The sequence below is a fragment of the Syngnathus scovelli genome, chromosome 9 (assembly GCF_024217435.2).
Source record: "Syngnathus scovelli strain Florida chromosome 9, RoL_Ssco_1.2, whole genome shotgun sequence".
NCBI classification, from domain to species: Eukaryota; Metazoa; Chordata; class Actinopteri; order Syngnathiformes; family Syngnathidae; genus Syngnathus; species Syngnathus scovelli.
Window position 1 is genome coordinate 9,206,850 of NC_090855.1, and position 24,656 is coordinate 9,231,505.

General features: G+C 40.1%; 1 protein-coding gene across 1 annotated transcript; it reads left to right on the top strand.

Moving 5' to 3' along the window:
• The first annotated feature begins 846 nt into the window (after window positions 1-846).
• On the top strand, window positions 847-5,530 carry tent5aa (terminal nucleotidyltransferase 5Aa). The gene is made up of 2 exons (XM_049730136.2): window positions 847-1,957; window positions 2,321-5,530. Exons 1-2 carry the CDS (start codon window positions 1,532-1,534, stop codon window positions 3,098-3,100), a joined length of 1,206 nt encoding a protein of 401 aa, XP_049586093.1. The 5' UTR covers window positions 847-1,531; the 3' UTR covers window positions 3,101-5,530.
• Window positions 5,531-24,656: the final 19,126 nt, after the last annotated feature.

The window sequence follows — 24,656 nt, forward strand, 5'->3', positions numbered from 1 at the left end:
GATTAATGGTGCCATCGATGAAAACATTAACTTTTGCCCCCTGGAAGAACATGTGACATCATGGTTAAATGTACTATAAAGTGTAGTAGGTAGTGGGCCTGCTAACCCTACTAAGGGCGAATCCTACAAAGTTCAGACCTAAAATTGAACCACATACCTTATTTCAGCATTAACAAAGACCTTAACAGGATGATGTGAGTGTTCTCCTAGTGAGGGGTAACACGGTAGCTTCTGTATGGCACCAAAGTTAAGTAAATGGGATAATCAGGCTTTAGAGATCTCAGTGGCTGTTAGTGACGCAGAGCTTTATGCTGCCAAATCGAGCTGCCCAGCACTGACAGAGCTGGTTCACGACCCTTTATATCAACAATCTATCCGTCCCTCCATCCATCCCTTTCTCTTTCGCTATCCATCCATCTATCCATCCATCCCATCCGTCCATCCGGATCATTCAATTGGATCACAGTCCCTTCGACTGCATTCATGTACAGTTTTGTGTTAGGACACAACACAGCCTATAGGAGGCGACATGGCAACATTTGTGGGTTCAGTGTTTCCTTCAACCCCATTGTGATTGATGTACAGCTACTATATATATTTGATGTTATTTTCTTCCCCTCACCCACGTTTGCCCACATTTTGGTTGAAACAAATGCAATGGTGGGAAAGGCTGTAATCTCAGGGGGATGGAGTGATCATTTTGAAAAGAAAGGCATGCATTGTTAGCCCTGAATGATTCTTTATGTGTGTCATTGTTTGTGATGTGCTGCAGACTTACTGTGGGGGGGTGGGGCCTCCTGGATCTCCGTCAGGGAGCCAGGCATGTAAAGTGGGCAGGTAACAGTTAACTTCCCCACCAGCGGAATAATATATGGCATTAAATAGACCCGAGGAAAGCAAGTTGGACTTCATACACGCACGTGGAGCTTTTTAAGAGGAACATTTCTTGGAAATGGGAGAAGAAATTAAAAAGTGTAAAGGCGCCCAAAAGCTTCTTCTTGCGAGAGGTTGATTGTCAGAGGGAGGACTGTGCCAAAGTGTGAATCGAGGATCCGCTTATTCATGCAAATTTATCAAATCATAGGCGTGCCTTTGAGCGATGGAGCCGGAAAAGCAACCACCTCCTGGATCATGCAGCACCTTCAGAGACTGATGTGCACGTCTCGGACACTTTCACAGCAGTACTGGAGTGAACGTTTGTGAAGCACAAAGTTAGATGCTTCACTTTCCACACGTTTGTCTTCTTGACAAGCTGAGCGCTTTCTCCTCTGAGCAATCAACAAGTCTGCAGCAGTGCCTCTGGGATTTTGAAACCCACTTGTTGCGTAAAGTAGCCATTATCTACCCTTTTTGTTGCCTTTTATTTTTGTCTTTCGCTTCAAATTGATTTTTTTTTTTTTGACATGCTGAGATTCGTTTTTCATGACGTTGAAGTTAGTACCCGAAACTAAATCGGTGCGTAATTACACATTTGCTTCAGTTTTGACACTTGGTTTTAAATCAAATAATTCGAGACTTTCCCAGCATCAACATGTCCGAGAGCGATAGTAGCTCTATCGAAAGCCGTCTTTCTGAAACAGAAAGCGACAGCGTCAGTGTTCTGAGTTGGGAGCAAGTGCAGCGTCTGGACGCGATTCTGACGGAGACCATCCCGATCCACGGACGGGGCAACTTCCCCACGCTGGAGATGCAGCCCCGACAGATTGTCAAAGTGGTGCGCAGCCGGATGGAGGAAAAGCAAATCCACGTCCGGGACGTTAGGTTAAATGGCTCTGCGGCCAGCCACATACTGCACGAAGACAGCGGACTGGGTTTCAAGGACCTCGATCTCATATTTTGCGCAGATATGAAAGGTGAACGGGACTTCCAGATTGTGAAGGACATTGTTCTGGACTGTCTCCTGGACTTTTTACCCGACTGTGTGAATAAAGAGAGGATTACCCCTTTGACGTTAAAGGTAGGCCGACACAAACAATCCATTTGAAATTACTGTACATTTGGTGTGGTGACATTTAATTGCATTTGTGTCAAATTGGTTTCACGATCATTGTGCTCACACTTAATGTGCAATTAGATTAGTTTGGTGATAGTAAAGGGTGTCTAAGAGGATTGTGTTAAACCACTTGGGAAGGTAATTTGAGCTCAGCCTGCAGCTACAGTAGATTTCATATCCAAGCACAATCTTTGTTTGTAATATTCAAGTTTAGGACAGGATCTTGAATGACAACAAACATTCATGGATAACTGGCTCAATATTTGACAATGGATTCTTCCAGGCTTTGTTTGTTAAAATATCTTTGCTATGTATTATCACTTGTAGGAAGCCTACGTGCAGAAGATGGTGAAGGTGTGTAACGACTCGGACCGCTGGAGCCTCATCTCCCTCTCCAATAATCGGGGCAAGAATGTGGAGCTGAAGTTCGTGGACTCTCTTCGGCGACAGTTTGAGTTCAGTGTGGACTCCTTCCAGATCAAGCTGGACTCACTGCTGCTCTTCTACGAGTGCTCAGAGAACGCTATGACCGCAACCTTCCACCCTACCATTATGGGGGAGAGTGTGTATGGTGACTTTGGCGAGGCCCTGGATCATCTACGTCACAAGGTCATCTGCACCCGGAACCCGGAGGAGATCCGAGGTGGCGGCCTGCTCAAGTACTGTCACCTGCTGGTGAGGGGTTTCCTGGCGGCATCAGAGTCTGAGATGAAGTCCCTACAGCGTTACATGTGCTCTCGCTTCTTCATTGACTTCCCTGACATCGGCGAGCAGCGACGCAAGCTCGAGTCCTACCTTCAAAACCACTTTGTGGGCCTGGAGGACCGCAAGTACGACTACCTGATGACGCTCCACGGGGTGGTGAATGAGAGCACGGTGTGCCTCATGGGACACGAGAGGAGACAGACCTTAGGGCTCATAGCCATGCTGGCAGTGCGTGTTCTGGCTGAGCAGAACGTCATTCCCAATGTGGCCAACGTCACCTGTTACTACCAACCTGCTCCTTATGTGGCAGACGGTAACTTCAGTAACTACTACATAGCACAGGTACAGCCCGTGTTTGCCTGCCAGCAGCCTGCCTACTCCACCTGGCTGCCCTGTAACTGAGCCAGTCCAGAGTGTAGAAGAAGAAGGAGGAGGAGGTAGCTTTGTTTGAACAGGAGCACAGTTTCCACCACAAACTTAACCCGGTGTTTGATGGCTGTTAGCAAAGGGAGTCTTTTTTTTTTTTTTCTTCTATGTTTTGCATCAAAGCTCGTTTTTTTTTGTTCATACATTGAGTATGAATGATAGATAACAAAAGAGTCAATTTTCAGTCGATGTGATTAGCTCACGTTTCTTGAAATACCAACCCCGCCTTCATAATATATTAAAAGTGAGACTTTGGCAAATGCAATTGGCAGATCTGTCAATCAGTCAAGAAGTGAGCAGCAAAATCTGAAAATTTTAGTTGAAAGTAACTGTAGCCGAGCTCAAGGGGGGAGTACACCTCACCCCACCACCTCTGCTCTCAGTGTGTGTGGGGAGGGGGTGTCAAAAGAATCTCCAGGGCACTCAAATAGAGCACACGATATTCTGCTCTATTCTCAGCTGGAAAGCTGCTATTTGAATTACTTTTATTATTCAACTAGCATCTCTTTTGCATTTGGTATAGATATGGTTGTTGCAGACCAAAGATTTTAGATTGTTTTTGACATCAAAACCCTATTTTTTAAATGGGGAATTAAGTAAAAGATCTGTCTTTTTGTATATGTGAACGTGTTTAAGTGCCTTTCAGTGGGCAGAAAAAAGAAAGAGCAGCCCATTTATTGTTTGAATTTGCTTTTTTTAGTGCAGCAAATGAGACAACGGTACTAGGAAGGATTGAGAATGTGTGACAATGTGCGAGTATATTCTTAAACCGCATCATCATTTTTCACACATCACACTTGAATGCTGTTATTGTTGTCAGTGAGAGCACTTGCAAGAGTAGCAGTAATATCATCGGAAAACCTCAACTGAAGGTTATCTGTGTGTTTTGGAAGTAAAGGGCTGATCTTTGCTCACCTGGGGAAAAACTACATGTGCAGAGTTCACACAGGTCAGAGGTCAATCGCCACTTTAATAGCATATACCGCCATATGCCATTCTATTCCATCAGGGAGTGCAGTAATTCTGTTAGTCTTTAACATTATTTTCCTTGTAATCAATAGAAAGTGGACAATCATTGCTCATCTGTATATATAATGGAAAACATTGTGTCATGGCTCCAGGTTCCATATGACCAATGAAATAGCGTTTTGTGTAGTTCTCAACCTAAAACAGCAATGACAACAGACTCTTTGGCGGTGCTACGTCGGAAAGAGAGCAAAGGCTGCGTTCCGAGAGTCAGACAGAGCTACTGCTTGAAGAATATTTACCGTGACACCTCAGATGATGAGACACTATTTGCTGTAGCACCCTGACAGGGAATTCCTCAGCTGCTGCTCAAGGTCTCCAGCTCAGTCTGCTGCTGCAGACACTCTTTTGAAGGCTCCAAAAAAAAAAAAAAGCGCTGCCCAATAACTTGCTGATCAACTGTGGTAACATGTACATTGATTAAAGGCATTGGTTTGGGTAGAGAAAATGAATGTGTAGCTACAGATAATGTGTGGTTTCAGAAGGCAGCAAAAAAGGAAGAAAGAAAAACTTGAGGGAGAAGGAAATGTGGCAGGAGAGAATCAGTCTGGAGAAATGGGTGCAGCTGGTGATGGGGTTTATCTCTAGGGCTAGCATGCTTCACTGTGCAAACTGAATCACAACTTAATGACAGTGCTGCCCCTCCTTTTTTTATTCAGGAGACCAAAAGCATTGTGCTATTTTTACCTTCAGATTTTTTTTTTTTTTTGGTTAAAAAACAGGAAATGATAACAGATGTTTGGGTTGAAAGGTGTTACAAGTGTCTCTGCTTATTCAGTGTCGCTAATTCTTCATTCTGCCGCATTATAAAACAACTTTGTACATATATGAATACGTGCTTCAGGGTTGCCAATTCACTCATGCTGCAGCCTTTTTTTGGTATGACTAAAAAAGTCAGTTGTGACTTTTGAATTGCAGTCAAGCCATAAATCAAGCGATTCAGTCATCCTGTCATTTTTTTACATTTCTTTCTTGTCAGTGATTGTCTTTAATGATAAATCTTTGGATTGTGCAGGCATTGTATTACCTTTTTTTACTCAGTGATGTGTTGCCAACTGACTAGCTTGCTAGCTCCAGTCTGCCTGTCCAGTAATGAGTGTGCCTATCAGTTAAAGATTGTGGATTACTGCATTGTCCCGTATGCATCAGTTCAAACATATTCATTATGAACGAAGATAACCATCCTTGTCTTGTATGTGTATTTTTTTTACGAGTGGTTTTCTGTATATAGAAATGTATCAAAGACTGCGTATGTTTAAATCTGTGATTGGATTTGTATGGATATATATTCTCAATTGCTTTTTGCGATGTTATATTGTGTGTCCAACGGGTCCAAATTTAACAATGTTTTCATCAATAAAATACTATATGAAAATCAGACTGATGTCTCATGTTCTGACTTTGCCCCTTTCAAGCCATCATTAATTTAATCATGTCATTTTCACTGAACAAAGTCAAACGTATCAGCTTCAATTTCTACAACAACACGAAGACTGCATATATCGATCATATTGTCAAGCAAGAATTTGAAAACTGCAATTGCACTGAGTTGTTGCTGAAAGCGAAGCCTCATTGAGATGATATACTTTTTTTCTGAAGTGCCTCAAAAGGATCCATGTAGCAGCCACCACAATCCATCTTGTGCCACTCACTGGCTGACCCTATTGCATAGATGTGGAATTTCTTTAGGAATTCACCAAACAAATCTATGGGATATTGTACCATCAATCTTAAACAGCTCGACAGGCCTGAACACTAGAGGCTCTATTCTGGAGCATCTCATAGCGTTCCATGTAATGCAGATGTATTATTTCTGCCGTTTGATAAATCTTTTTATTCCCGTCATGTTGAATACATGTCCATTTGAATCAGAATTTCAGATTGAACAAATGGTACCAAAGGCTTTATTACGTTAATAAAAGTTTTATATCTGTAGCCGCTTTCACTTAAGCTGTCACGAAAAAAAATATTATTGGAAGAACTGATGTTTAAGATATAAAATAGAGTGAAAATAAAACAATAGAAAGCATTCACATTAGCCAATGCCCTAAATTGATAGCGGATTTAGTTTACTAATCTCAAAAGTTTAAAAAAAACAACAACAACGTATGATTCAAAATGATCCGACTCAGGCTGAAGTCCGAACTGTGTGAGATCAATTGTCTTTCTTACATGGAAAATTTTGTTGTTTTTGTGAACCAACACAAAACCATTAATTTGTGAGGAGATGTATAAAACACAAAAATACATTTTAATAAGGTCATAATGATGTATGTTTTTCTTTCACTGTGATAAAGCTGTACTTGCCTGCATGATCAATCCTTCTACTGACCTTTGAAGAGCTTTTTTTGGTCACATGTGAGGGGAGAGATAGGCCACTTGCCAGTGGAGCCAAAGATATATTTATGTTTTTCTCTGGTTAAAAGATAGCTGTGGAATGGAATTCAGACAGAAACCAACTCGAAATGCATCCAAGCTTTGTTCACCAAAAACAGGGAGTAAGAGTGTCTCTTTTCACTGACTCTGCCATTCAGCAGCTTTTTAGATTGGTTCCCTACTGCGAGTGCCTGTTGGGCCCAGCAGGCCCAAACAGAAACTCATCCAGAAGTAGCCGCTATTGCCAGACAGTGCTGAAGCTGAAAATGAGGGGATTTGCATTCGTAGAAAAAAAGACTTTCATGCTCACAATGATTATCTCTGTGTGTTCATCAAATTCTCTTTTAATAGCAACCCCGTCATGGACCAACAACAGTGCATTAACATTCTGGTCGGAGGCCCATATGGACGAGTCCAATTGCCTTATGGTTGTCAGATTGAAATAAACTCTTTACAATAGAGCTCACAGTTCCACGTCACATGCTGCATGTGCTAGATGAAGGGGGGTAGAAAAGAATATACAGTAGACATGATTAGATCATTATCAATGTCACTGAAGCACATTCAAGCTATTTCCTTAAGCCATAACAGTCACAGCAGACAGGCTTAGGTTGATCAGTAATTTTCATACACAAACCAATCATACAAGGCTTTTATATATTGTGATAGTAGCAATTCAGCAATGTTGACGGTTTATTTATAACGCGTGGCGATGGCGTGTCATCTTTAGTGACGAGATGCGATCGAAAAGATGATTTGATTGGCCAGGATTGGAGTCTGGTGTGACCATTCCCACAGCGGGGCATTCCCCCCCCTCCACAATTACCAACATTGAGTCTAACCTCTGTGCAGTCAGTTGTCAGTCCAAAAAATAGAGCCCTTAGGGTTAACAAATAATAAGTGTGGAATGTGAAGGTGATTTACATTACAATGTGACTCACACATCTAAATTTTAGCATTCTTAACTTGTTGCACAAAACTAAACAGGAACACTTTAAACCTTGATAAAGCTCCACAGCTTGAAAATCTATAACTCTGATGAAGGTGTTAATGTCTGAGTCTTAAATTGTCCTTTAATGTCACAAAAAGCTCCATAAGTCCAAAGGAAAAGAAAAATACTATCCATGCCAAGAGTTTATCTTTTGATAGCCACTGTCTTGAGCTCTCACAAGGGAAATTGAAGGCCACATTCTATTGGCTCATATACACTATAACAGTTTTCCAGTATAGGAAATATGCAACTTTCAAATTGCAAAGAAAAGGCCACATTGTCTTCCAGCACTTATTTTAGTTTTGCTTTACGTGTAAAGGCCTGACTTCTCTAACAACCTTAAAAGGCATGTGTTTATGTATAACATTGTCTGAGAAAAAAAACATCCTTGGTGTTAGTCCAACAACATCATGCGTGACATATAATAATAACTCGCACATTTTCGCACAATAACTCGTCTGTCTTTTTTCCTTAAATATAGGATTTACACCTATACCTACCTATGTAAAATGGGTGACGGCTTTGAAAGCCAAAATGGGAATTTCCCTTGAAATTTTAAATGGGACTAGTAACTGTATTTAAAAAAGATGGTCGTATTAAACAGTACATTACAGAGAGGGTTTTTTATTTGTACCTAAAGGTTTTGTCTTTCAATCCTGCTTTCAAGCATAAAATTACTTCATTTTTCTTACATTAGGAGCCCTGCGGTAAATTCTTAAGTCAGCTTTATGTAGGAAGAGCAGCTCCAAAGGGCCTGAATCCAAACTTCTTAATTTGAGAGTGAGCATCAAACAATAAAACCCTTCTAATTTGAGGAAGCTGTGATTTTAACTTTCCAGTTGTCTGAGTTGTGAAAGACCACACTGACGTGCATCTAAGACCTAGCAGGAGGAGCTTGAGAGCTAAAACAGACCACAGAGTTCATCCCTGTATAATTATCTGTTATACCTTTGCGTAAACAGGATAGCTGCATAGCTTAGATAGTTTTCATTTATCCTCCAGTTTGTCCTTCCTGATTGTCTGAGAGTTGGGTTATTCTCTGATGTCTTTTCCACTGCAGGGGTTGGAGAGTGACCTTGGGATTTCTCTGCGTTTTTCCTCCCAACTGGAGTGAAAAATATTTTCCAGATGAAAGTTTTTATGGACACGCAAGAGTTTTGAGGGTGGCTTTACCATACTGATGCTGGGTTTGGACCGGCATAGTTCCACTTGCCGGTGTTTTTTTTTTTTTTAAATATAGTGTCTGTCTCAGTAATTAGGATTTTAATACTTTCATACTTTTTGTTTCTTGCTGAAGGAGGGTGATAAGAAAGTTCAGACAGGGTGATAGAAAATGTAAACAAATTCCAGTGGGATGACATTTACAAACTGTTAGCAGCTACTGAAGAGATATTAAGTTAGAATGAATGTCAGTGGCAAATAATTGCAAATGCAAATAATTCATTCCAGGTCCCAAATTATATTTAAATGTTATGATATTCTATGTAGATTTTGTAGGTTTAATCAGTGTGAGGTTAAAAATAAATTTAGGTTAAAAGTTTAGGTTAAAAATAAAACAAGTGTAAATACATCATTATGACAACATAACACTAAACATACCGCTAAGTGAGAAGGAGAGAAGGACAGCAGCTCTTCCGTTGAAAAAGAATCTCCTTTTAAAGTAACAATCTTATTCAGATTATTTTTTTTGTGTCTAGTTTGTAATTGGTATTTTTTTGCTTTAAATTAAGATTAAATTACAGTACAAGGAATTATCTGTTTATTTTTTTTTTCATTTTAAAGAGATGCTTCAATATAATAAATTCTGTACATATCAGACATACTGTTGATTTTTTTGCAACTTCAGTCAGAATTCTAGGGGGTCACTGTTGGAATTCTGATTGGAAGAAGCGTGTGTCTCAGGGTAACTTCTGATTGCACACACAACAGCTTTCTATCTGCTGCCACGAAGCAGACATTAAGTTTTATTATGGTTTTGGGGGGCGTTTACTGCCAACGGTAACCGTTCAGAGCTCTAATTAAGTGGAGAGGAAAACAGCACAACCACACTTACTTATAGTGCAATGGGTTATGCACAGAAGCTATGATGGTTAAATAGCGCACAATGCACAACACACATCCATCTGCTAGTCCATGCCAAGACGGTTTGTATGACGAAACACGTATAGGTAACTAGAGGCAGCGTTTCTACCAATATTTTATTCTCAACGTCAAAATGATAGTGAAAAGGGTCTTTCATAAAGCGAAGTTCATGATGTACAGCTTGAGATCATCATTCTACAGTAATGGAAAATTGCAATGTGATTCTATTCTGGTAAGGCTATTACTGAACACTGTCCGCAATATGAAATGCTATATGTACTAGGAAGATCTCCACAGACTTTCAACTTTTGGGGGCTTATTTTGATGCCCAGTACAAGTCTAGCTGTACAAATTGGCGGAGTTTTACTTTTGGCATTTTCCTAGACTCTCACAGGTGGAAGAGGGTGTTTGCGCCGTTGTGAGATGGAATACAACTGACTTCCGGCCAATTGAAATAACTCCATTCACTCACCTTAAGATAAGAGTAGTCGAGGCTCGCAAAGTACTTGACATTGCAGAAACAGAAATTGACTCACTGGGTTCGTGCATGTGCAAAGTGTGTTCATACAGGTAATGAAGATGTTCTTGTTTTTATGCCATATGATTGCGGGAAGAAGAAGAACTTTTTATTTTTTGGAACAATGAACTTGGTTCATCAATGTTCAATTTTGAACTATGAACTGAACTAGTTCATTTGAAAAGTTGTGAACTGAACTTTGAACTTGTTCGCGTAGAAAAATGAACTTTCCAAACACTGCAGGTAATATGAGTTGAACTAAACGTTGACCTGCACGTCAACACAAAAGAGGACACGGAAACAAAGCGGCTGACAGCAGGTGACAGTGTGGCAAGAGAGAACGAGGATGAGGTCAGGTCTTTCTTGCTCTTGTCTCGTGATTTATGGAGTCTGAAAACAGCACAACCTCTGTGATTGTATCAATGGTGGTAAAAAAAAAACAAGGTGCTATAAGAGTTGGAAGGTGATCTCGTTTCAGAGATTAGGGTCAATGAGGTTAGAGGCTTTATTTTATGTAAGTCGTACAACTTGTACTACTATAGAAGTAGGGCATTGGGGAAACTACACTTACAGATCACATTAAAACAATCTAATTAGTTTTAGAATTAACCGCCGGGGCTTTGGCACCTTAGGGTGTTGCCGAAAGAGCGCAAAAATCCAAACGAGTGCGTTTATCAGTCAAAAACTGAGGATCGGTCCAAAAAAAATACATCTAGGTGAATCGTGAATAATGAACTAAGAAGAGATGGCGGTTCACTGATGTGTTTACAGGATCTTCATTAAAGCTTCCAGGGTGTACGCCTTATGGTTATTAAATGTAACTTAGGCATTTGTAATACTCAGTACCGGTCAACTGACAGTCTAAAGAAATATTAAATATATCACCAAACTCATTTGTATGTGTGAAAATAAATAACACTCTTCTGTTTGTGATGTTTGCATGTTCTCCTACTGCCTGCCAGGATGTTCCCTAGGTACTCTCTGGCTTCCTCCCACATTACAAAAGTATGCATGGTTGGTGAATTGAAGAGTCTATAAATTGTCCCTTGGTGTGAATGTGAGTGTGGCCATTTAATCATTTAATTGCAAGGAGTGTTGCTTGTGTTGGAGTGTGTGTGTGTGGTTGTTTGTGTGTGTGGTTGTGTGTGTGTGGGGGCGGATGTAATGTTGCACAATAGCCATAGCTAAAGTTATTTGAGGGCTGATTTGGGAAACATTTGTCACAAATTGACATCCAGTACCTCACACAGATGCTTTATTTTTTCAATCTGCTCTGCCATGTAGTATGTGTGTTAGATGGATGTTTATTGGGAATGCTGTTGTACAGAACGTTCGAGAGGGGACCAACGGCAAGTAAAGAGACAACGAAGCAAAAGCTACGGTACAATAACAGAGGAAGGTACACAATGTGTAGCAAATTGGACAGGACAGTTAGTGAAGCAGGCAGTGCTACAAATGTTTCACTTGACAGCAAGTTTGAATGTAGAGATATCAATGTGATTGGCAGACCTAAAGAGCCTGCTAAACATTACAAAATTTATTTAAAAAGCATCAATAATATTGCATGCAAAAATACTCTCGTGAAAGGTTCAAAATAAACCTTGTGGTTCATATGATGTGTGGTGTTAATGCTCTGTTATTCCAAAAATATAGTGATTTGGGCACCTCTCTGTGTGATTCTCAATGCAGTCAGTTAACAGCATGTGGAGATTTATAGTGTTTACTACATTGGTTGTAAATGTGCCATAAAATACTGCAATTTCAAATTAATGGCAGTCCATTCAAATAATGCTGGGTCTGAAAATCATTTGAGACAATGGAGAGTCACCATGTTCTTTCGCAACTCAGTTTTGTTTTGTTTTGTTTTGTTTTGTTTTTTGGGGAAGGCGAGTTGGGGGGATTTAGCCATGAGAATGCCTCTGTGAGAATCTTGGTTCACACCCACAGTTGTGTTGCCTTGCCACCAAAACTCTAAAACTGCTCCCGGGTGTGCGTGCTTGCCATATGTGTGCTCATAAATGTGAGGAATTCTAGTTGACAAATGTGACTGTTAATATTTTTATCAACATATTGAATGCACCCACCAGTGAGTCTTGAAAAGTATCTTGTGTTTATCTAAAGGATGGAAAACCTTTAGCTCCTCTCAAATCTCTGTTTAAGGAGTGTAGACACTCCATCCAGCATTATTTGGTGATGAGCTCACGCACAGATCGACTCTGTAATAGAGGAAGATACTACTTGGGTCTCTGCTAGAAACATTTTATTATTCACGACGGGGTAAAAGACCAGGTGTCTTTTTCAGCAGGGTCATGAAAAAAAAAAAGTTTGGTGAAAAGCAACGCAACAATGTCTCAATATACAATATATACATATATCAAAAAAAGAAATGGGAACTGCCCTTTAAGTGATCCTGCTGACTAAAATTAACCAACAAATGGCATTGAAAATAATAATAAAAATTTCCTTATGATTATTCTTGCTGGACTGTAAAGTATCTAAATGTGGCTGATATGGATGCTTATATTAGACAAATATTTTAGATACATAGAAGCCTCCGGCGCAGGTTCCTGAAAGAGCCTTTTCTATGCTGACAGGCTTGTGAGCTTCAGTGGCTCACAGGCGTGTGTGAGAGGCTGCATTGAGATCTCCAGGCTCCGGGATCAGTGTGTGGAGCCGCCGGCTCGGTTCACAGGGGTCAGTCTGAGGATGTGCACTGTTTGTACTGCAAAGCCACGCTTCTGCCAAAGTGAGCTGCGTGTGCAGACCTTCTCGAACCCTTGCCAGAAAAAGAAAAGCATTTTTGGAAAATCTTTATAATGTTTATATACATTGTGAAGTCTGTTAAGCTTAGTTTGGACTGCGCTGCTCAACAATGTCACTTAATAGAGATTTCACAATGGGTCAGGCAAGGTAAGGAATGTGGGTTAACTTTTAATGCACTTTTATCAGCTGTGTAGGAGACTGTACAAGTGCGTATATATGTGCATGTGACAGAGTGTGTGTCCATGTGTGTGATTCTTTACACACTTCCAGCTTCCTCATCCAATCCTCAGAGAAGCACTTGTCTGGTCACAGAACAGTAATTCATTGTCTGACAGCTGTTTTCTTTTCTGTGCGCCTGCCCTGCTTGGATCCCGGGGTGTAATTCCATACACACAGCCAGTTGGAGCTTTTCCTAAATGGAAAAAAAAAAGCCATGAGGCTAGAGCTGTTAGAAAATAGCATCATAAAACAAACTCCAGTGGACTAATTGAGTAATTGAATTTGGCTTTTAATTCAATTATATTCAATTATGGGTCAGTGGCATTTGTTTATTTTCATAGTTGTCATTTTTTTCCACAAACATCTGCTTCATTGCTACTGCCTGACAGAGAGCGTACTAATAAAAACATACTGTACATATGAAATTGCTTTCTGCCAACTAGAGTAATGTACGTGGTCATACACATATGCTGTCATTTGACAACTATTTTCCCTCCCAAATTTTAGTCAAATAATTAATTAAACAGGATCTTCCACAGTACAATAGTGTTGGGATTTGAAGGTTCATGAAATCCAGTGGATTTTCATCGTCATTGTTGAGTTTATCTCAACTTGATTATTAAATTCAAAATTGTTAATTTTTATATTTACATTTCTTCAGAGTGAGACATATTGCAGAACTGCACATTTTTACAGTGAAGAAGACATTTATGTATAAAGTAATTTAGTGTTACATCCTCTGATGACTTTAATGCATAAGGCTTCTAAAGTCATGAGGCGGAAATTGTGTCACATTTTTTTCTATAAATATTTTTCAAGTGTAAATAACACGAAAAGGAACATGTGCGATCAAGATTTTAGACATCTGTCAAAACCTTGTTACTTTTCTTGGCCCTGGAACGAACCACGGCTTTAAATAGGTCGGACATTATGCCACACTACTATTAGTGCTCATGTGAAAATATTTTGTGTTTTTATAAGTAGAAGTATGATGCAACAGAAATCAGAATCCCATCTCAAAATTTTTGTGGGTCAATTTGGGTTTCATAGAATGATGCAATTTGTTCATGCTACTGTTCCAGTGGAACCTCTAATGTTGCAAATTAGCCCATGTACACCCACCAATAGTCTTATGTTAACCCAGTGCTTCTCAATAATTTTCTGTGATGCCCCCCCTAGGGAGAAGAAAACATTCCCCCCCCCGACCCCCATGTTATTAACATTAAAGAAAAAAAATATAAATTAAAAAAAGATCATCTTACAATAAAGAATAACTATTAATAACTTTGTTTTTTAGTCTGTAACAAATCAGATTCAATGTGCATCACTTTGCCTGAAATTAAAAATAAATTGTAATTATTTCAACTATAAACATTCTTGACCAACTGCCATTTTATACTGGAAAAAATACAATAAAATAATAATAAACATACATAATATTAAATTAACAGCAATAAATAATATTAAATTCAAAGTAATCAGCAACATTAACTCAGGAGCACAATATATAAAACATTTTAACCTACAAAACAAAAATGAATAAAACAATTTGTGCTCAAAATGAGGCAGCATGACCATATCCACGGCTGCAGGTAGTATCAGCTCTTCTGTTTTTTTTTTCTTGCACTAACCAATTGGGTACGCTGCCTTATATGATGCTTACAGTGCTTGCTGATTGACTGAAGTAGCATTCACAAAGTGGGATGATTGTTGGCAATATTCAGCCCGTTTTCGCTGAAAAACCTCAAGCATCTTATCAGGGTGATTGGGGTGCAATGACTTTATAAGTGCCGCTTTAATTTATTTGGCTTTACTGTCCGCTACCAACATTGTAAGGCACTTTTTATCGCTTGCTCTGTGCTGTGTGTGCTTATGTTCCGTGCGCTCGACACGGTAGAGCAGTGTTTCCCAACCTTTTTTTCATTCACGGCACACCTTTACATTGGAAAAAATCTCGAGGCACACCACCAACAAAAATCTGTTAAGTGTTACACCAGCTTCTGTATTAAAATCAGTTATATTACAACAAAAGATGTAAAGTTCTATTCCTATATATGTATGGAGAGTCGAATAATTGAATACAAATAAATACTAAATATTCTTCGAATTGTATTTCTTTTGTAAATGAAAGTGACAGTTTTTGAAAAAAGGTTTTAGACAGTGTAAGGAATAAACTATTGAAAGTGATTGTGATCAAAATCCAAAAGAATCAATATGGCTTTGTTTACTGTTTTAGACTAGCTCTATAAAATTTTGCGACATTAAGAACAAAGTCACTTTTAAAGACGTCATAGTGTCACTGTTAGTAAAAGCACACAGCAACTAGTGATGTGCATTCCAGTTATTTTAAGTGAACTGAATCTTTAGAATCAGTTTATTCAAAAGATTCGTTTAAACGAATCATTCAACGAATCGTCCCCCCCCCCCCCCCCCCCACACACACAGGCTCAAAAGAATCGTTCACCGAATCGTTCACTACACTTTCTTATTTATTCATTCTTTTTTCTTTTTTTACATCATGTAGTGCAGTGTTTCCCAACCAGTGTGCCGCGGCACACCGGTGTCACGTGAGAGATGTTCCGTGGGAAATTGTCCAACATTAAATACCGAGCGAATTGTAACAGAATTACCAAACCACAGGTCAGTTTCCGCAAGGCTAATCGTGCAAGCGTGGCAAATCGGAGAATTTTGAGATTACATGTTGTGGCATCGGCACATACTCAATTTATGTGTGAGAGTTCCATAGTGTAGTGGTTAGTGCTTTGGACTCTCACCCAAGTGACCCTGGTTCAAATCCCAGTGAGACCTAGAAAATTTTATCAAAGAAAAATTTGCAACACAGTATCTCGTCTGCTGCCCAATATAATTACTATTATATTATATATTATAACTATTTGCTTGTGAGCTGATCCATAAAACCATATACAGTCCCTGTATTGTAAGTGAGGGTTCCATAGTGTAGTGGTTAGTGCTCTGGACTCTCACCCCACTGACCTGGGTTCAAGTCCCATTGGGACCCAGAATATTTTATCAAAGAAAAATTTGCAACACAGTATCTCGTGTGCTGCCCCATATAACCATTATAACTATTTGCTTGTGAGCTGATCCATAAAACCATATACAGTCCCTGTGTTGTAAGTGAGGGTTCCATAGTGTAGTGGTTAGTGCTCTGGGCTCTCACCCCACTGACCTGGGTTCAAGTCGCATTGGGACCTAGAATATTTTATCGAAGAAAAATTTGCAACACTGTCTCGTGTGCTGCCCCATATAACCATTATAACTATTTGCTTGTGAGCTGCTCCATAAAACCATATATATTCCATGTATTGTAAGTGAGGGTTGCATAGTGTAGTGGTTAGTGCTTTGGACTCTCACCCAAGTTACCCTGGTTCAAATCCCAGTGAGACCTAGAAGATTTTATCAAAGAAAAATTTGCAACACAGTATCTCGTCTGCTCCCCAATATAATTACTATTATATTATATATTATAACTATTTTATTGTGAGCTGATCCATAAAACCATATACAGTCCCTGTATTGTAAGTGAGGGTTCCATAGTGTAGTGGTTAGTGCTCTGGACTTTCACCCCACTGACCTGGGTTCAAGTCCCATTGGGACCCAGAATATTTTATCAAAGAAAAATTTGCAACACAGTATCTCGTGTGCTGCCCCATATAACTAACTATTTGCTTGTGAGCTGCTCCATAAAACCATATATATTCCATGTATTGTAAGTGAGGGTTGCATAGTGTAGTGGTTAGTGCTCTGGACTCTCACCCCACCGCCCCGCGTTCAAATCCCATTGGGACCTAGAATATTTTATCAAAGAAAAATTTGCAACACAGTATCTCGTGTGCTGCCCCATATAACCATTATAACTATTTGCTTGTGAGCTGATCCATAAAACCATATATATTCTATGTAATGCAAGTGAGGGTTGCATAGTGTAGTGGTTAGTGCTCTGGGCTCTCACTACAGCGACCCGGGTTCAAATCCCATTGGAATTTATAACATTTTATCATAGAAAATTTGCAACACAGTTGCGCGTGTGCTACCCCATATAGCCATACACCACCCTAAAGCTTAGCGTTAGGGCTAGGGCTGGACTTAGGCGTAGGGTTTGAGCTAAAACTTTTCACGCAGGTGCACTTAACGAGGGAATCACGCGGACACTCCATTAGGTACACCGCCAATTTCAAGTGTACCTAATAACAGGCCACTTTATTAGGGAAATATCATGGTCAAAGGTCACAGGTGTCAAGCTCTAGTGCTCGGGCCGCGTTCCAATATGTTTTCCAAGTGACCCTCGTTAAGCGCAGGTGCGTGAAAACTTTTAGCCACTTTCATGTTCAAAAAGAGCTAAAAGTTTTCACGCACCTGCTCTTAACGAGGGAATCACACGGACACTCCATTAGGTACACCGCCAATTTCAAGTGTACCTAATAACAGGCCACTTTATTAGGGAAATATCATGGTCAAAGGTCACAGGTGTCAAGCTCTAGTGCTCGGGCCGCGTTCCAATATGTTTTCCAAGTGACCCTCGTTAAGCGCAGGTGCGTGAAAACTTTTAGCCACTTTCACGTTCAAAAAGAGCTAAAAGTTTTCACGCACCTGCTCTTAACGAGGGAATCACACGGACACTCCATTAGGTACACCGCCAATTTCAAGTGTACCTAATAACAGGCCACTTTATTAGGGAAATATCATGGTCAAAGGTCACAGGTGTCAAGCTCTAGTGCTCGGGCCGCGTTCCAATATGTTTTCCAAGTGACCCTCGTTAAGCGCAGGTGCGTGAAAACTTTTAGCCACTTTCACGTTCAAAAAGAGCTAAAAGTTTTCACGCACCTGCTCTTAACGAGGGAATCACACGGACACTCCATTAGGTACACCGCCAATTTCAAGTGTACCTAATAACAGGCCACTTTATTAGGGAAATATCATGGTCAAAGGTCACAGGTGTCAAGCTCTAGTCCTTGGGGCCGCGTTCCAACATGTTTTCCAAGTGATCCTCGTTAAGCGCACCTGCGTGAAAACTTTTAGCTCCTTTCACGTTCTGCAGTAGCTAAAACTTTTCACGCAGGTGCACTTAACGAGGGAATCTTGGAAAACATGTTGGAATGCGGCCCCGAGGACTAGAGCTTGACACCTGTGACCTTTGACCATGGGGGTGAGGGCGGGTGTGGCACTTTTCACTTTCACTTAAGCTTTTTCCCTAATGAAGTGGCCTGTGATTAGGTACACTTCATGGACACTTCAATAGGTACACTACATGAGGTAAAAAAAATAAATTAATAAATTAAGGGTTAATTGCACAATAAAAGCTCATTTAGGAATATTCACATACCTGGGTTCGAACCAAGTACTTACCGAGCAAGAGCCCGTGTTACTAACAAGTTGACTATTTTGACTTGTCAGCCCATGCTTGTCTGCACTTTTTGTACTAGTGATGTGCATTCCAGTTCTTAAGCGAACTGAATCTTTAGAATCTATTCACTCGAAATACTTGTTCAAAAGAATCGTTCACTATACTTTATTCTTTTTTTTATATTACATAACGTAAAACGCACCGCTTTATCGTCATATAAAGCAATTAACCAAATGTCAGATTTTTGTTTTCATGCCCCAAAAAAATAAAAACAAGGAATAAAACACCAGACAAGTTTTAACAGGTTTTAATGATTATTGAAATAATAATAATAATAAAAGTACATTTCAAACCAATGTGAAATAATGTCTAATGTGAAATTGCAGTAGATATATTAGATAACAATATTTAGGCGGATATATGCATACACGTTGTTGAAAAACTTCTATAAGTGTTGTAAAATCAAGATTACCCAAAGAGAAGCATAATCTCCCCGTTGTTGCATAACGGTGCATCCCTTCATGCAATAAAGTTAGCTGTTAGCTTGGAGAAAACGTGCATAAAAGAAGTGGTGTTTCAGTGAGTGGTTCTTTCTTTCCTTGGCAAATCGTAAATCTACATTCTGGTTTACATAGTTCACGCCAGGAGACGCAACACATTCACTGACTGATCCGTTGATGCACGGGAAGGCAGTTCACCCATTAACTCGTTCGCGAACGGGAAAGTCAGGATTCGCTCCCTCACTGATCCGTTCTCGCGATGAACTGGAAATGCAAAGCATCACTCACGAACTCGTTAACTCGCAGGTCCGTTCAGTTGGAGAACGGGAAATGCAATTCACTACTCGTTCGTGAATGGGAAGTTACGTCATTTTCTTCTTCGTTTTGTTTTACGGCGAGGTGGCACCAGCTTCAATGCGCATTACCGACACCTACTGGTTGAAGTCATATGAACTGAAAAAAGAACAAATCACTTTAGGAAGTTCACTCTCGTTCGCTGAAAGAAATCGTTCTTTTGAACGTTCACTTACGAGCCAACCAAGGCAACCAAGTGGATTGCTGACGTTGAGTCACGTTAATCATGGTGCAACCCAACCCGTGACGACTCAGCGATGATCATCAACGTGCTCCACAGGTTTTCTGTAAAAAAGCCAAACACATTGTAAAAAAACCGTGTCAGACCTGGACCTGAAGTGACAAACGTAAGGGATCTCACTAAAACATGAACCTCTGGGTCTTGTCAGCCATTTACTCCTACATCACTTTCACAGATAACGAACAAGCCATGCAAAAGACTTAAATCTGGAGAAGAAAAAAAAGAGACCAAAATGGTCCTCAAGGTTCTGTGCAACTGTGGCATTGACATTGTGTTAATGTCGCTTTCGAGCAGCAAGTCGATGAGTCATGCACATCATCTCCTTTGCCACAGTTTTCCTTTAATTTCCTGTCTGGGTGACCCAAAACACTCTGCAGGGTGGCTTATAACATGGCCCAAGCAAGGTTTAGACACCATCCCTGTCCTTCATTTGTAGACAGGATGTTTAACTAAATTGTTTGGACAGGTCAACGGGGGGGATCACTGAGCAATTTGGCCCAGATGGTGTTATTAAAGCACATGTGGCCCAGAGCTGACAGTGAACTTTTCAGACATTGTTCCTTGCCAGTGTAGTTCTTATTGTCATACCTGCGTAAACCGGAAACATTAAAGCTGCTTTTTTGACAAGCTAGCATTGTGGCAATACTGCACTGTTCTATGAATTTTCATCAAATAGTCATACAGAGCATTAATACTGGAAAGTTGATTATTTTGGATGAATACTGACTTTTGCATTTAATCAATCTACATGAGCCCTTTCCTTTATTCTTAATACCAAGTTTCCTTTTCAGGAGGTCAGAAGTTCCTAACAGAGCGTAGTAAAATGCTTTATACTGTTTTTGTCTAGTATTACAGTTTATTTCCCTGAGAACTCACAGCTACAATTTGACACCTTCTCAGCATTTCGGAGAGATTTGGCAAAATATATGGAAGTGCTTGACTAAGCAATGTTATGAACAGGGGTTACTTCAGTTTTCTACATTAATTCACACAAAAGTGAACAGAAATGGTGAGAAAAAAAAGTAACCCTAATCATTTTAACAACCAGTGAAATTTATAACGTTACGAAGTGGGCATTGAACCAAGGCTAGTTGAAGACGAGGGACCCACGACTTCAACGAGTGAGAAAAGTTCTGAAATTCTGGTCCAGGAAAGAGAGTGTCGCAAAATCCGCTCTTGACACTGAAAATGATCTTGCAGCTCTAATAACAGCACAAATACGCAGAGCAGGAATGCAGCACATAGGACTTTTATGTTTTCCTCCTTTTCCAGGTCTGTGCTCTGCATGCTGCACTATAATTATTTCTGTCCAATGGAAGAACCAATTGTCACATGCGTGAATGCGTTTACAGAATATAGTTCACTTACAACATGTTAAGTGAATGTGAACAGCACCAAATGAAAAATAAATGTCTTATGTCTGTAACAGCACATACAATATAACATGATATTCAATTTCTGTGAATTACAGAGGAATAACAAACAAACAAAAATCAGCTGATATTCATTTCATTCAATGAGTTACTGTGTTGCTACATTTGAGTTGATGTAGACCTGTTGGATGGTGCACCTCATCCAGGAAGTGGCAGAATCTGGTCCTATTCCAACAGTGCCTCTACTTTAAATCTGTTTCCACTTAATGTAATGTGTTTTTCTTGAGGACAGGCCATCTCTCCTGTGCTTTATGAGGTCATTGTATCTAAGTTACCGTCCCACTCTGGGTCAGGGAGCCGGTCCAGCTCATGCTGAGTCCCTCATGTGACTGTTGCTGTTGTTCTGGGCTCCAGCAGTGCCGGTCCTTGGCTGCACAAATTTGATCGAATCTAGAAAATCTGTGCGGCAAACCATTGGTAGTTGGGAGGCAGACGGGGAGAACGATTTCACCGGGTGATGCTATATGCGGGTGAGCAGAGACACAAGAGCTAAATAAAGATGAATAATCACAGCTGTTTTGTCCTGTTGTGCCTGTGTTGAAACGAAATACTATGAATCACTTGTTCAACTCTACCTTGTCTAGCTTCACACGTGTATATGTATTTCTTTTTGCTCAATAACAGACTGGACCAATTAATGTCTATTGCTCTTATTTCAGTGAAATGGCGTCAATATGGAAAGCACCAGCAATCTTAGAAACGATTGAATCCATACAATAGACCATCATGGATACTAAAGCAGCTTTCAAAGCTTCACATTTTTTTTTGTAATTTGAGAGCATAGTAGAGCAACAGAACAACTTGCCATTTTCCAAGCAGTTTATATATCAGCACTTTGCCAGATAGCTTTGAGAAACAACCCATCTGGCGCATTGGCTCAGTCAACTTCCACCTTTTGTCAAGAGATGACCAAATACCATCGATCACATTTTGTGTTTCCCTGGACTGGGCTTTCTTCATTTTGGCTACTAAATACTGTCTATACAAGTCTCAACAACTCTCCTTGTGTGTTTATTAAAATCGTTGCTAGACACGACTCATCTGGTTGAGTCTTTTTGGAGTGACGAAGGCCTCAGAGGTACCTGCTACTACTTCACAGGCATAAATCTAAACGCAGAGACGCAACACGATATTCAACTTTCTTGATATGCCGAGTTGGTCATCACGTTTTTATGACATGATAACGCAGTAACTGATACTTAGTCTACAGGTGGAGCTTCAGTCTGTTGGGCTGTGGTCGTTTCTCACCAGAAGCAACAAACCTTCTGTCAATATTTGGACTTTTTTACCCATCCCTTCCTCTGATGCCCTACCCTCTTTGTTGTATGATTTCCCTGTGTTTGGCTTCCAGGCGTGAGGAAATTTATTCTGCTTCTCATTAGCTATAATCGCAGTGACCCTGAGTTGTGACCATGCCAGAATGTCTCTTCCTATAACAGGAAACGCCATCACCGACAATTAGCCAACCAATACAGAACTTTTGGAACTGGTTGCAAACATTCAGATTAAATTGCATTAAACATGGAGTTGGCCCGCGGAGAAAAAAAAACACATAATATGGGAAATATCTCAGTTTGCAGGTCGTAGCACGGCGTCCCACCAGACAGATGGCTTTTTACAAGCAAGACCAGGACACTTATTGTTCACAATCAGACAATCAAGACAGTTTCTTGGGTTCCTTGACAAGAACCTTAAAGCATTTGTAATAAAAGTCATGGAACCAAAACAGAAGCTTTGTGAGGCAGATTGACGTTTGGTTTTTCTAGCATTGCAGGGAGTTTTGGATTTATGGTGTAGTCAACCACAGCATCTTAGATACCATAACACATACAGGACAAAAAGGTAAATCATAAAATACGTGATGTAAGCACCACCTTCAGGGGTGTGGATGTGGATTATTGGAGAGCAACTGAACGTGTCTGTTTTTCAGCCGTTTTTTGCATTTATTGAACTTAGAATTAGTACTCAAATACAGACCTGATACAAGAAGGTGCCTGTTTGGATTGGCTGGGCTAACAGTGATGCTCATCTCGTGTATCTGATGATTTATACAGTGGTTTAAAAAACAAAAACAGAGATAATGAGATATAAATGGTAAAATAGATACCCATACACATGATATAACATCTCAAGCTTAACTTTAACACAGTTTGAAACTGCAATAATGCAAGTTCAGCGGCGCAGTGGTTGCATGAAGACTGTTCTCCCTTTCACCATATTTTTATTGTGGTTAACCTCTGCTGAAATAAAAGAGTGAGGGAAGAAACCCATAAGCATGCATGACAGCTGTTTGTGCACACCAGCAGAAGCTAGTGAATGAAGGATAAATGACAAGTGATCCCCACCAGGCGCGACTGGGGCCAACATAATGCAGATGTTCAAGTGGTTGCAGCCAGAAAACAAGATTGATGGTACGCAGGTTAAGGGCCAAAGTTATTTGATTCACTTGACTGAGAGACAAACTGTTAATGCACAATACATTTAGCCTAATTTAGCCATCCCCTAAGACACAAGACTTGTTTGTTATCCAGCTCTGAGAAAATAAATCTTCATACAAAAGGAGAGTCTGACATTTTCATCTGCCGCTTGCCTCAACCTGCTCTGAAGACCTCCTGAAGTCCCACTGCGATACCTGAACTCACAACCGTTTGTGTTATGTATGCCATAGGCTGTGCCTGTCATGATAAAGAGATAAGTTGTTTAAGGTGCACTTAGACTTGAACTCAAACCCTGAGGTGCTGAAGTGCAGTTGTCTGCATGTTAGGAGGAAATTGTGCAGCAAAAGGGAATGACTTTCCACTTAAATATGCAAGCTAAGCTATGTGGCATGTAGAGGCAAGGCAGAGCATGTAGAAGAATAGATGAATCCATGCGGTTAAACAGCAACATTGATTATGCTCAGGTGAGGTTGGACATCGTTTGAATTTGAACGATTCACGTTCCAATTCTGCTTCCCAATTTTGATTCAAGGTCTGATTCATCGTCTGATCTAAGTTTATTTTTTTGCCCATATGTGACAATTTTGGGGATTTTTTAATGACGGTCTGAGTCTAGGTTTTAATGCCCAAATTTAGTTTTTTTGGGTGAAATCCAATTTTTATTGTGTGTAAGTGTTCACATTACATGCAACGACAGTCTGTCTAGTGTGTGAACCAAATGCGTCCCTGAAGAGACAGAGTCTAAATTTGTGGTCCTGAAAATAGTATTTTTCTGTCTTGCGGTTTACTCTTGAGCTTATGACTTGGACTCGCTAAAGGTAGACATGACTACAGCCCAGCTACAAAAGGGCAGACAATATCTTGTCAACAACGCAGCTAAATTTTCACCTTTCAAAGGCAAAATGATGACAGTATCAAAGGCTTTCACTAGAACAGAAATTATTTGCTGGCACACAGCCCTGAGAGGGAACAGAGCCACTGCATAAATGCTGGAGCACACGGCCCATCTAAGAACAATGAACGATGCAGTGTTCTATCTGATCCTTGTGCTACCACACAACGTATTACAAGAACAAAGATGTTCAAAGAGCACTGCAATTGGAAAATGATGCATTAGAATGGGGCATATATGATTTCAAGCTTAAAGAGAATGTTTGAAAGCTTATTGCGTTTTGATCTACTTATTGTGTCATATTCATATTCATCCATATTCATTTTCTGGGGCAC